Source organism: Polyodon spathula, chromosome 17 (genome assembly GCF_017654505.1).
Source record: "Polyodon spathula isolate WHYD16114869_AA chromosome 17, ASM1765450v1, whole genome shotgun sequence".
In the NCBI taxonomy this organism is placed as follows: domain Eukaryota; kingdom Metazoa; phylum Chordata; class Actinopteri; order Acipenseriformes; family Polyodontidae; genus Polyodon; species Polyodon spathula.
In genome coordinates this window covers 11,910,554-11,925,241 of record NC_054550.1, presented here as the reverse complement: position 1 = coordinate 11,925,241, position 14,688 = coordinate 11,910,554, and the positions used below count along the sequence as shown (strand labels likewise).

At 40.6% G+C, this 14,688-nt stretch overlaps 1 protein-coding gene across 3 annotated transcripts in view; it reads right to left on the bottom strand.

The window, feature by feature from the left end:
* LOC121330311 (pyruvate dehydrogenase protein X component, mitochondrial-like) overlaps positions 1 to 14,688 on the bottom strand; it is a 78,355-nt gene that overhangs the window by 40,170 nt on the left and 23,497 nt on the right. For all 3 annotated transcript variants that reach the window (XR_005951848.1, XR_005951849.1, XM_041276734.1), the window contains exons 4-5: positions 5,801 to 5,991; positions 3,442 to 3,540 (exon numbers count right to left, since the gene is read on the bottom strand). Coding sequence is in view for 1 of the 3 variants with exons in the window: in XM_041276734.1 (XP_041132668.1) it covers positions 3,442 to 3,540; positions 5,801 to 5,991 (290 nt within the window). In the remaining 2 variants the exon portion in view is untranslated. The remainder of the gene's footprint in view (positions 1 to 3,441; positions 3,541 to 5,800; positions 5,992 to 14,688) is intronic.

The window sequence follows — 14,688 nt, the reverse complement described above, 5'->3', positions numbered from 1 at the left end:
AACTTTTGATGTCTGCACCCGTTGTGAAAAGGCAGTCGGTGGCAAATGCATTGGTACAGCTGAAAAGTGTGTTTTCTGCGTAGATTGTACTTAGAAAGCTATACTAGAACGCTGAACAGACAGACAGTCTTTGAACTCTGTTTCACTCAAAGGGCTTTCACATTGCATAAGTTAATTTATAGTTTTGTGTTATGCTGTTTTTATAACTAGTTATTTATGTTTTATAACTGTATATGTGCATACAGCTTTCTACACTTGTTTACACAGAAGTTTATTGTGTAAAGTCTATTTTATTAGTTTTCATGTTTATGTACAGTACAGTGCAAAAGTTTTAGGCAGGTGTGAAAAAATGCTATAAAGTTAGAACGCGTTCAAAAAGACATGTTAATAGTTTATATTTATCAATTAACAAAATGCAAAGTGAGTGAACAGAAGAAAGATCTACATCAAATCAATATTTGGTGTGACCACCCTTTGCCTTCAAAACAGCATAAATTCTTCTAGGTACACTTGCACACAGTTTTTGAAGGAACTCGGCAGGTAGGTTGGCCCAAACATCTTGGAGAACTAACCACAGTTGTTCTGTGGATTTAGGCAGCCTCAGTTGCTTCTCTCTCTTCATGAAATCCTTGTTCTTCTTTACGCTGAAGACAGTTCTTAATGACTTTTGCTGTATGTTTGGGGTCATTGTCATGCTGCAGAATAAATTTGAGGCCAATCAGATGCTTCCCTGATGGTATTGCATGATGGATAAGTACCTGCCTGAACTTCTCAGCATTGAGGAGACCATTAATTCTGACCAACTCCCCAACTCCATTTGCAGAAATGCAGCCCCAAACTTGCAAGGAACCTCCACCACCCTTCAATGTTGCCTGCAGCCACTCATTTGCGTACCGCTCTCCAGCCCTTCGGCGAACAAACTGCCTTCTGCTACAGCCAAATATTTCAAATTTTGACTCATCAGTCCAGAGCACCTGCTGCCATTTTTCTGCACCCAGTTCCTGTGTTTTCGTGCATAGTTGAGTCGCTTGGCCTTGTTTCCACGTCGGAGGTATGGCTTTTTGGCCTCAAGTCTTCCATGAAGGCCACTTCTGACCAGACTTCTCCAGACAGTAGATGGGTGTACCAGGGTCCCACTGTTTTCTGCCAATTCTGAGCTGATGGCATTGCTGGACAGCTTCCGATTGCGAAGAGAAGAAAGCATGATGTGTCTTTCATCTTCTGCAGTAAGTTTCCTTGGCCGACCACTGCGTCTACGGTCCTCAACGTTGCCCGTTTCTTTGTGCTTCTTCAAAAGAACTTGGACAGCACATCTGGAAACCCCTGTCTGCCTGGGAGAGAACTTGCTGATGCAGTATAACTACCTTATGTCTTGTTGCTGTGCTCAGTCTTGCCATGGTGTATGACTTTTGACAGTAAACTGTCTTCAGCAACCTCACCTTGTTAGCTGTTTGGCTGTTCCTCACCCAGTTTTATTCCTCCTACACAGCTGTTTCTGTTAATGATTGTGTTTCAACCTACATATTGAATTGATGATCATTAGCACCTGTTTGGTATAACTGTTTAATCATACACCTGACTATATGCCTACAAAATCCCTGACTCTGTGCAAGTGTACCTAGAAGAACTGATGCTGTTTTGAAAGCAAAGGCTGGTCACACCAAATATGGATTTGATGTAGATTTTTCTTCTGTTCACTCACTTTGCATTTAGTTAATTGATAAATATAATTATTAACATGTCTATTTTTTAAAGCATTCTTACTTTACAGCATTTTTTCACACCTGCCTAAAACTCTTGCACAGTACTGTATATGTGCTCTTCAAGAAAAAAATAAGAAAAAAGTACAATTTTCAATGTCAATATGGTGTTTCTGCTCTGAAAATGTTATGTATGATGTTCACAAATACAAATATTAAGTTGTATCCGATTGTTTGTTTTTCATTTTCATATCGAAGCCGTTTTAAAATGTAGCCGCACACTTTGCGGGTGCGGCGGTTGTATGTAGTCCAAAATCTCGCCGGTTCTAGTGTTAAAGGCTTAGAAGTTAAAAGCAACACCTTAAAATCTATCCTAAAATGAGACAGAAAGCCAGCAAAGATGCACAGGAGTAACGTGTTCTTCTCTTCTAGTTACTGTTAAAACTCTAGCAGCCGCACTTTGCAGGTAAGTTAGAATATGACTAAGAGTTCTAGAAGATACAAAAGCATATATCAATCTCTCACCATCTGGTAAGGAAAGAATACCTCTCCAACTGGCGTTATTTCTTGGACGAAAAAATACATTTTAGTAACGTTTCTAATGTGTGGCTCAAAAGAAATATCTGGGTCAAAGAGCACAACTATGTCTATTTCAGGTTTAAAATTCAGGAGGGAAGCCGCCAAGGAAAAAATGAAACTAATGTATCTTATTTTGTGGTTTCTGAGATCCCAGAATCATCACTTCTGTTTCACCTGAGGTTAACATTTCTGATGTCAGCAAGACAGGTACTAAGAATATTAGTAGCAGAGGTGTCACTCTGAGAGATGGATATATGGTAACAATGTCAGTGTAACAATGAAAATGAAACCCATGTCTACAAATAATGTCGCTCAAAGTTAGCACATAGAAAGAAAACAGAATTGGGCCCTAACAGAGAAGAGTTCATTGAAATTCAATATTTCTCTCAATGGGAAAGATATTTATATTTGCTGCAGTAATATAAAGCTGCAGGTGCAGATAACCTGAGTCATTGTTAAATCAGATATTCTGCTTGACACTGAATCACCTCCAAGACTAAAAAACAGCTTCCTTCCCCACATCTCTTCTTCTTCCTAGGGCTCCTGTGGAGCTGGAGTGTGAGTTCCCATGGAAACAGGCCTTAATGAGAGAGCTAGAGGGTCCACTGAGTATTGGAGGAGGGGGATCTGACACCAGCTGTAGAATGTGAAAAATATTCAACACCGACCTAGCTAAGTGAGAATGGGCAGCTATTACAGGTGATATACACAGTTTAGCAGCTGGGTTTCAGGTTGTAACACTATTCAACAGCATTGAAGCTATGTGGGGATCTACAAACCATTAAACATCATATTAATTCTACATAGTTACAATAATCCAAGACTTAATTGAAAAAAAAAATGATTGTGTCTTAAATCACTTCCCCTTTAACATGGCTTTAGTTCTTTGGACTTTTCTAAAGTGTTAAACCACAGGAAGTATCGTAAAGGGAAAGTCATCTGTCAGTTTTTTCTTCCTAATAAAACATTGCTATTAAAAGAATACATTTAATCTAAGGTTGACTGTTTCCCTTATTTAGCCATGAAGATATTAGGTATTTGAAGGTCAAGATAAAGTCATGCAGCCTCTTTGTAGGATTGCGTTAGAACTACACATGTGCACGCTATTCTTTTCACTCTTGCCTACCCCTCTTTAACCCAGGTGTATGAGGCAGCAACTTACTCCTTGGTGATGAGGCCTCTGGGCCCAGATGGTTTGGCCTGTCCTGGATCCAGTCCGTGAGTGTCTAGGATATGCTGGGCAGCTGGGCTGAGTCTTAGTCTGGAAGGGAAGGAAAAAGACACTAATATTAATCTCTTGGTTTTGAATCTTTGTAAAGTAAAACAAAAACAGCAACTGATGACTGGAACCAGTGTAAGTTTATGCTTGCTAAAAAACAGCCTCCATATATCTTCAGATTATGATACATGCAATAACTTGTACTAAAAACAATGTTTTTAGCAAGTTTCACCAGTATTGCATAAATTAGTTCTTTAGGTAAATGAAAAAATGAAAGTCAGACTAACAGGGCGATGTTACATATGTGGGTTGTCACTGAATAATACTGAGACTTGCCTCACAGGCGTGCAGAATTCATTGCCAACACAGTCTCGACGCTAGGGTACCAACAATAGTAATCCTAGCACCAGATTTTATCAAGAAAAGAAAACAAAAATAAAAATTTGCCACACAAAGCAAACGCAGGTCCCACTAAAAGGAACGTCCCGCTCCAGGAACCTACTACACTACACAAACCCTCTCTATGCTGTTTTGGATCACCATCCCCCTAAACTGACCTACTCCTGGAGTCCCGGCCTCTTCAAACAGCCTCAGCTGGGCAATGCCTTCACGAGCACAGTCTTGGAATGGAACGGTTTTGTGTAGTTCTCTCCATGGAGGGGACGCTCTCCTCCAACACTGCAAACCTTCGCCTGGCGCCCATTTGTATGGCTATGGCCATGCGGTATCCTTGAGCTGTGGCGCAAACACTTTTTGAGCTGCATGCAGGCTGCCCGGGCGTGCGCCCAGTCAATCAGGACCTCCTGATCAACTTAAACCCAAGCAAGCTTACTTGCTCATTAAGTTGCTTAGCAGTGTGTCTCCTGCTGAGTGTCCCAGCTGCTTCCATAAAGGCACACATGCACTCAAGAACCAGCGATCGGGTCTCCCTGCCACATATCCACCCCCCCCTCCCCCCAGTATGGCCACAATCAGGCTGGTTCTTATGACTGCACATCCTGGCAGCCAACTGCTCTGTGCCTATCCTGCCTTTTCTCAGCAGGACCAGTAACATCCCACTTCTGACATCAAGTGTAACAGGGCAATGTTACAAGTGTGGATCATCACTGAATTAATACCGAGGGCAGACAAACAGCATTGGGTGTTGACACGCCGCACAAACGCGCAGATATAATTAACACAGGTCTGATGCTAGGGTACCAACAATGGTAATTCTAGGGCGGGACTTAATAAATCAAAGAAAACAAAACAAAGCTAAAAATAAAAGTTTGCCACACCAAAGCCGAACGTTAGTCCCACTAAAAGGAAAGTCCCGCTCCAGGAACATACTACTCTATGCAAACCCTCTCTACAATGTTTGGGCTCAATATCCCCTCAACTGACCTACGTCTGGGCTCCCAGAGTCCCGCATCCTAACGGCGACTCCTTGGCTGGACAATGCCCTTCTCGAGTACCGTCTAGCAGTGGAAAGGTTTTGTGTAGTTAATTCATGGAGCGGATGTTCTCCTCCTTGATGTAAACACAGCACCCATCTGTGTAGCATGGCATTGCAGTCACCTTCCATCCCAAAAACTGGATCTCCCTGTCAGTGACCTACAGACTGCAGTCATAGTCATACACCCAAAGGTGCCTCCACTATATCCCCCGGTGGGGATACACATCTCTGGAGTGTTAGTTACATTTGAAAACATGACATAGGAGCCACTCTTCTAGGAGATACACAGTTTCCTACTGGAAGAGGCAGGGAAGCTTCCACTTGTCTACAGCAAACGCCTGCTGGGCTAGGTCACAAGATACTACGTTTGAGCAACCCAACACACTTTCCATGTGCCTTCCCCATTTTAATGCTGTCAAAATGGAGTATGCAATCCTGCCTGACAGAAGCTAAAAAAAGAAACATGCAACTCATTTAACCTCACCATCTCAGACACAATCCCTCTAATCCTATCAGTGGCCATGGGCCTGCAAACCCAGCACCTCAGAACTGACCCAGGGAGACAGATAGTCCAACCTAGTATTGAGTTGAGGGACTGGGAGCCAAGATGGTTTAATGTTTAGAGCTATAGGACTGGGGGTCAACAGCAGTACTTAGAGCAAAGGGAATGGGAGACAATGTGGCTATGTCCTTAGAGATGGGGGACTAGGAGACAATGTTGCTAGGTACTTAGAGCAGAGGGACTGGGAGGCATTGTGTCATAGTGGTTAAACTGAGGACCTCAGGGCTGGCTAGTTTAGTGGGGATGTAGAATGATTTAACTGTTACAGGTAAGGAACTGGGAGGAGGGTGGCTTTGCGGACTCACTGTCCAGTCCCCACACGTGGCTCCACTTTATGCGAGACAGCTCCTGTGGGTGCTGCAGAGGAAGGGGGGGTTGACAGTAGAGCTGCCCGGGAGCTCTCTGGTGCTGGAATTTCCACCTGCTTCCAATCCTGTCCTTCATCCACCATGAGGGCGATCAGAGTTCCCAAAAGCAACTGGTTGCCCTCCTCGATCTGCAGAGAAAAAAAAGCCTAAAAAAGGTCCTGTCCAAAAACACATGGGATCTTTCAAAAAAGGAAGTAAAACAGGTGGTACTATACAGTACCACCTCATTGTGCGTATCTTCAACTCTTCATTTAAACCAGTGACTAGTTCTATTTTTATTTTATTTACTTTATTTGCTACAGTATACTACATTTAAATAGATAGGCCAACAAGGAAGCAGAATTAGTCTACATTGACAGATAGCATTCAGAGGGCGTGTACAAGACAGGGGCTTTCATCAAGCAAAGAAAAGGTCAATTACACGAATGCTGTATATATGTATTTTCCAGCAGATTGATTTGGAACCGTGATTAAACATAGTTTGAAAGATAACACTCAAGGTCCTTTACCAGATATTAAAGCCCTCGTATCATTCAGGTTAAATGAAAGAGAAGGGTCATAGTCGAGAAAAATATTGGGTGGGGGGGTGGGAGACAATCAAAAGCAATCCTGAATGATAATAAACATTCCAAAAGGTAACAGACTTAAAAGTATGATTTGTGTGTACAGTGACTTGATACAGCTCTCCTTTTCTGCAGAGTGACCTTGAGGTTTCAGTAGACTACAGTACGCAACTTCAAGTACGTACATACGTTGCCACTCATAACCCTTCAGTGTTATGGCTTTTAATACACTCCCAGTCAAGTATGATTCCATACTGTTAGGTGCTGTTGAGTACAGTACATTCAATAATAAGGCGGCCTTATTAAACAAAACAATATTTTCTGAAAGTGGAGAAACAAGTTGCTGGTTATCACAAAACATGAAAAGAGCTAACAATAGGCTTTGCCTCTAATGAAAGTGATATTTTTCCAAAGCATGACAGTAAATATCCAAAGCATATTGTTCTTGTTCCCAGGCAATGTTTCCCTATACTACTCCCAATGAAAAATAAACAAAATAAATACACAATGCATTATGCATACACATTTACAGTGTGTTTTATTTTAATAATAATAAAATATTGTACAGATACAAATGTAAGCATTTATTATAAAAATATTTATAATACATCATTTTAAAACAAACATTGTTGATGGGGAAAGTTTGTCCTGAAATGCTTCTAAAACAGTAAACTTCACCTTTTTTTTCTCAAATATCTCCACAAGTACACGCCTGACCACAAAGCAGACTCTAATAAATTAAACACAATGTTTTCTGATCAGCTAGTACTGCACAGTACTGTGGTGAAAAACATTTGGGCTATTTCACATAAAAAAGGAGGGGGGCTAATGCAGACAGATGTGTAAATCTGCTGTACAGCAGTTTCCAGAAAGACCCCCAAGCTTAGAGACACCTTTCCTCCAGTGCCCTGTGCTTTCAGTGACCCTGCACTCCTGCGCTCTCCAGCCCCTAGCATTCTGCCAACACGGAATGATGAATGTACAGGGAGTGGACTACCTTTTATTTTTTACACTGCTTTGTTTAAAAAAACAAAACAGAAACAAAAATAAACCTCAGTGGAAATTTCCCTTGATGGAAAGAGAAATCGCTCCCTTCAGTTTGGGGATTTTCCATTTCAGACATGCATACTTGCTTCTCTGGGCAGGATTCAGATGCTATAACACAGAACAGTCAGGACACTGACTTATTATTTAATATGTTTCATTTGTCACTATAACAGGATGGAGTGTGTGGTGACGTCAGACCCAGAAGAAACACTCAGTACTGCCAGGTGAAATGTTTAATTGCACTGTTGCGCAGTTTAATCAATAAACAGAAAATAAAAGGTTGAGCAAAAGAAAAAATACTTTGTAAAATAAAACGGCACAGTAGCCAAAACGAAAAGACAGACAGACAAACGGTGGACGAATAAACAAGTATCGTGCTGGTTGTAAGCCAGCACGTAGCAATCGTTAATCTTAGTTTTTACCTCCTCTCCACACCCGTTCTCCACTCTCGAACACATAACCCCTCCTGAGTGAAAACATACTCGTTTGCTAATCAATCATTCAATTGCAGTCTCGGTACAACTGCACGTTAATTTCCTTAGTGCAATTCCCCGTGCTCACATATTACATTTTACCTGCATGTGAAGTGCTGTGCAATCCTAGTGCCTAAACATAAATATACATTTTAAATCACTTGCGTTCATAACCCATTTATATCCCATGTACCAATGACTATACACCAACATTAACACACTACACGTAACATACAACACAAATAAATAGCCCAGGGGCGGGGCACTTTGCCACAGTCACCTATTTTTCATCCCACCTCCTTTTGCATCTTTGTTGTTCTTTTCTCTGCTCCTTCACAACATTCTACATTAGTAAATTGGTAAACCAAACACCTTGTCTACCTTGTCTAAGGAGTTAAAAGTCATGCCTGCGTTTGTGTAATAGTATGATATGTTTTAAATGTTTACCTCATAATGTGCTTGTAGGAAGTGCAACAGGTCTGGAGACTTCTAAATCAGTCCAGATTTATATTGGTTTAACAGTATAGTGGTACTAAAAACCAAAACAGAAGTTACAAACATGCCTGAGAATAATTGCGTTATAATGCAAATATTTATTCTACACCAACAGAATAGTAAATCTGTCAGAAGGCTGCCAGTTCAACGAGAGGACTCCCACTGTAAATAACAAAATGGCAGTACCATGCCACAAAATCAGTAACACACTATAAATCACCTATCAGGTTTGTCTTGTCCTCTACCCTAAATCTTAAAACTTACCTATGAATATAAATACAACAGGACACTCAGATATAGTTTTGAATAATCAGGTTTTGTATAAATCGAGCGTATCAACTAGCCTACATCTTACCTCAAATTTAAATGGCAAAATCTACAGTTAAATGGCAGCTTTCTGCAGCTCTGATTAATGATATCATCTGTGCAGGGCTTGATATGCACACTCTCCAAACCCCTAAGAAGTGCACCAGCACCATATCGTCTTAAAGGGGAGCTCTGCATTTTATCAGATTCTTTGCAGCCACACAAAGCTTGCTTACTGCTGTGCTGCTATTTAGGATTACGTTGGAGCTGCTTATTCAACCATTAGCCAGAGTTTATTACAGATCAACAGGACAAACAGAGCTGCCTCAACCTCTTACCTCAACTCATCATTTTGAAACATACTTTGAAATGGTAATATTAGTTGTTTTGGTCATCTCCCCCACCAGAAAAAAAATAAATAAAAATTAGACCAAAGGGCATCAAATTTGCCAATATTATTACCTTCAGACACTGTTCTGACCATGCTCCAAAGCTCTTATTTTCCAAGTACACAACACCTGCCCTATTTACTCAATATTATATGGGTTAGGTATTGGGTGGGGGCAGCACCAAACAGTCAACTAGTAGTGAAAAGTGACAGTAACAAATAATGACATTTTAGAACATTAATTAACAAATAGAGAACCAGACATAATCAAGTTCATGATTGTCTTTTTTTTTTTTTTAATTTGTTTTTAAAGTGGTGACTAGTCAACATATTTAGTTAGTCTTACCTCAGCTATTCAAATCGTTCTACCCCTATTATGTACCATCAACCACAAATGAAAGAAACACTTCCCGAAAAGGGTTGCACTTGGGCTGAAATGACCCCCTTTAACTCGGTAGGGGTGCCATGCTTTTAAAGGACCATCTCTGAATTAAGATGTAAAACAGAGCCAGTAAATATGTGGATAATGCTTATTGAACAAAAGCATAGAGCATTTACCATGGTTCCCTGGCTAAACCCACTCCAACACTTGTCATGAAATGGGGTTGTGAACACAGCTAAAGAAATTCCTTGGACCAGGCAGCGAATCCGCAGACTTTAATAACCACAAAAAAACAACTTCGAATTTTTGCATTGTTATTACTCATGCCAGTAACACACAATTACGCTCAAAGGAATAACAGTCACAGTGAATGTATTTATAGTCCTGATTTAAAAAAAACATATTTGCATTATCATATTAAAAAAAAAAGTATTTTAATTACTATCAAGTGACACGGGGTAGTGTCTACAATAAATCATTTCCATTCCTTCGATTGTTCTGAGAGCACAAGCTTGCCATCATCTGGTACTCTGTAATATTGCAACCACCATTTCTCTAAATACCAGGCTTCCTAGAGCCGTGATAGTTCCAACTGCATGACTATTAAGCCCCATTTACAATTAACACTCAAAGCCAAAAGGTTGGAAGAGTTGGGTTCCAACAGCCAAGATGCTCTTCTTGGCTACAGAAGAGGTGCTTCAAGGGGTGTTACACTCCAATTAATTAACGTTTATTAAGATTAGGCAAGTTTAAATGTTTACCCTTTAATACAATTGGAAAGTCTAACCACTTAGATCGCTCACCCTATGAAGCACTCCAATATAGATCAATGTCTACAACACGGTACTCCCCAGGCCTTTTCAGCCGGACGGGCCACCCTGCTAAGGTGGCTGCTGCCGCCCAGCTTAAAAACCCCCGAGCCGCACATATTTCAGATTCTACTGTGCCTTTCCCAATAAAGACTGATTTTGCTGCTAGAAGACTAGTTCATTTGTGCGCGCAGTGTGAAAAAAATAATCTTGGAAGCACCTGACAGCTGTGTTACGTCTTGACACTACATTTACCCAATCAGAGAGCTGAAGGGGTGGGTTTTCTGTTTTAAGCATTTAGACAGGCTGAAACGTTAAAATGACTGGTAAAAAAATAATTGATTCTTTTCAAGCAAAAATAGTGACAATGAATGTGGAAATTACCAAACCGAAATGGATGATGAAAAAGAAAGAATGAAGAAAATGAAAAAAGAGCAACCCGCAACTGTAGAAAGCGAATTGGAAGAACCGCAAGAGGGGCAGTGCGTAAACGAAACATTGTGATAGTGGGTATGAGGTTATGTGGGAAAAAATAGAAATGGCTTTTTTACTGGAAGGAATTTGGTGGTATGATGTACAAGCTCTGCAAGAAATACAATAGAGATTGCAAATGATCAAGGGGTAGATGAAGTAATGTAGCTTGTGTACGAATTTGGGTGGATTATTATCCAATTTCTTATAATTGAAATTCTTTATCTTATTATATATCTATAGTAAGGCAATTTTATTATTCCATTAAAAGTGCTGCTGGCTACAATGCTCTGCCAACCAGCTATACAGAATTCCTGGGCAGAACAATGTACAATATTAGAGAATTTTGTTACATGTCTATATAAAAAAATAACCTTATACTATAAAGTTACTACTGTATATACACCAAGACCAACATCTGTATTTCACAGGCATATTTCTGATAACGTTTAAACATGATAAAGTACTAACACCCCAAGGGGGGGGGGGGGGAGGGGGGGGGGGGGGGGGGGACAGGGGGACCCCATGGATAGAAGACCCCAAACAAAGTGGACAATCACCACCTTTACTGTGCCTCAGATTTCCAGGGCTTTCCCCTTAGCTACTGGAAGATTGGAAAGACTGATACATTGTTGCTGTTGACCTTCATGGACTCTACAGAAATCCAAACAACATTAGCATGCGTTTGATTGAGAGCAGAGACCGACCTGGCAGAGATTTACTTTCCCAGCGTGCAACATGAAGCAAAGGAGAGCTCTCTGGGGACCAATGCGAGAGCTTGGAAGCAGCAAACTGACAGGGAAAAATTTATTGAGCTCACACTTCTAATGCAATTCCAGGCTGTTAACACCACAAGACCTGAAGAACGCAATTACACTGTACTCCCCTGGGAGAGAACTGGGGAAAAAGTATGCTTAATTATGTTCTACTTAAACACGTTGCATTAATTGCAGTTTTATTCACCATACTAGTGATCCTCAAAATGCCTTGAAAAGCCCTCAAAGATTCTCCCCTAGTTATTTAGTGCATAGGATTTTGCTGGTTTTTTTTTTTTTCGTTTGTTTGTTTTTTTAATTTAGTTGTTGCCAATTTTTTTTTTCTTTTTTCTCCCAATTTGAAAATGGCCAATTATTATTTAGGCTTGGCTCACCGCTACCACGTCTGCGCTGACTCACGAGCTGCAAAGACGAACACACGCTGTCCTCTGAAGTGTGTGCCGTCAGCTGACCACTTCTTTACATACTGCGGATTCACCATGCAGCTGCCCTGGAGCTATAGCGTAGGAGGACAACGCAGCTCCCAGGCAGCTAATAGGCAAGCCCACAGGCACCCGGCCAGACTACAGGGGTTGCTGGTGCGCGGTGAGCTGAGGACACCCTGGCCGACCTAGACCCCTCCCCCCCGGCGACGCTCAGCCAATTGAGCGCCGCCTTCTGGGAACTCCCGTCCACGGTTGGCTGTGGAATAGCCCAGACTCGAACTGGCGACGTCCAGGCTACAGGGCGCATCCTGCACTCACGCAGAAAGCCTTTTCTGTATTATTACAGGATTGACAGTAAACATGGACAGAATAGTTAATTACTTCAGGGATACATTGCATCATCTTCATTGTCTTACCATCTACCTCATATATCATATGTTTTCATCATTCTCTATTGTTGTTTCTGTCTACTAAGCTTACAAGCAAAGAATGATCTTTTCAACCCCTGAAGATACTCCAGAAAAACTGAAATTCTGAAGTGAGGTGTTTTGAAAAACAGCTACTAGGGGTGTGCAGCTGATGTTTCTGTCCTTTCTATTTCCATGTACTAACTCACAACACAACCCCTAGTGTAGACTTCTAGAATCACCTCACTTCAGAAATTCAGCTTTTTTTTTTTTTTACTCAGGTACTCAGTACCTGAGTACACACAGAAATCTAGACGGTATAAAGTATCCATTTTAACAGTAATTCAAATCAAGTCAGAGATTACTTAAAAAGCATTAACGATGTCTATCAAATTAAGGTGCTGCTATTAATCTACTTGGGGTTTAAAGCTCTCAAGTTAAAGTCTGTTTGACACAGTGACTTTATAAACTTCTTTATAAACCTTTTTCTAAAAGATTGGAAGGATTTTACACAGTATACCATTGTTTTAGAAACATCTTGTAAACTGGGAATTGTCTATCCACTCCACCCTCTCCATAAAAAGACTGAACCTCTCTCTCTCCTGATCAGTGCGAGGGACCAGACTGAACCTGGGGAACAGCAGCAGCTCTGTTTTTTTTTTTCTTCTGCTAATAAAGTGGTTTCTCCCTGGAGCTACCCACATATCAGGTTCCCTTTCAAAAAAATATAATTACACAAAATTAAGTCTAGGTGCAACCCTAAGTAGGACAGGAAGCTTGTCCAATTACTCCGGAGAGCTGACAGACTGTTTAAATAATGACAGGTTTCTTTTGATTTATCGCAAGTGTGTGTTCTTCTCAGGCAATACGTTGGCTATTCTCATTGTTGGCGAGACAATGATGCTTAATGAAGAGGCAGCACTATCTCACAGGGGAAGAGGCAGTGATTAGAGTTTTCAGATTGTGATCTGGCTTGGCTGAATCTCTATCCCATACAAACAATCATTGCTGTAAAACTTGAAAAATTTAAAAAAAAGCCAGCCAGAACTGTATACTGCAACAGTAAAAGCAAGGTTACCCGATAGTAAATCTATATATAAAAAGAAAACTATACATGCCCATGACATCATGGTGCAGAAAACTGCATGCTAATTAGGTGTTTTTTACAACTGATGGGTGGCAATTCCAGATAGTTGCAAAATGAAAGGGATGCTTAATTATTTTCACACCATTTAACAGATCGTTCTGGTGATACATGTACATCATATCTACACATCCATTTTAGGTTTCATCTGCCCTTAATTAAAAAAAAAAAAAACAGCAACTGAACAGCTTCACTTATTAAATTAATTGGCATCCTGATAAAAGCTAGATAAAACAAATAATGTATGCATCTCAATGCATATTTTCAAGTGCATGAGTGCAAATGCGTTGATCACACACAGCTGTAAATTCTCTATTTGTTGAAAGAACATCATTCTACCCATTTCAAATCTGTGGTTATCATATACTGTACAAAATGATACATAGTTAAACATAACCAAAAGCCTTTTAAAGCATGCAGTACAATACATTCTTCTTCCTCCTGTACTGTCTATCCACCTATGTTTCCATGGAAACTGGTAGCTCCTGTTCCAGCAGCAATTAAGAGTCTTTTTTCAATGACTAATGGACCCTGCCACCAACACTGTTGTCTGATAGTCCATGTCAGGATGTTTAGTGATTTTAATTAGAACATACATAATCGAGGTTCAGATGTTTTATGGTTGCACATATCACCATGCTTCACACATGGAAAAATAAATAAATTCCTGAATCACTCGTAGACTCGTGTTTTCAAGACCGCCGTCTCTGGTGTGCGCGGGTCTCTCGATACCACATGGACACCTCCTCACAGCACACCCACACACGACCATTCGTGATTTCTTAAAAACCCTGAGCCAAACATGCAGACCCCGATTCCTTCAAGATCACCGTGGTTCGTGTAGAGTACCGTAGCATTTTTCAGATGGTAGGCTAGAACCCGAATGGCCTCCATTGTCTGCTCAACACAGATGGGCTGTCATATATTTTACATCCTATTCTAATCTACACAAAGAACCACAATGTACACAAGCCTACTGCAGACAGAAAACCAGTGTTCCAAAATACCAAAAGTCAAGAGATGCAAAGAAAGGCACCAAACAACTGGGATAATAAACTACTATCTTGTAGAAAGGAAATTCACATTTCAAAATCATGTACTTGGATTATACACTTATGAACATTTTACAGTTTGATGTA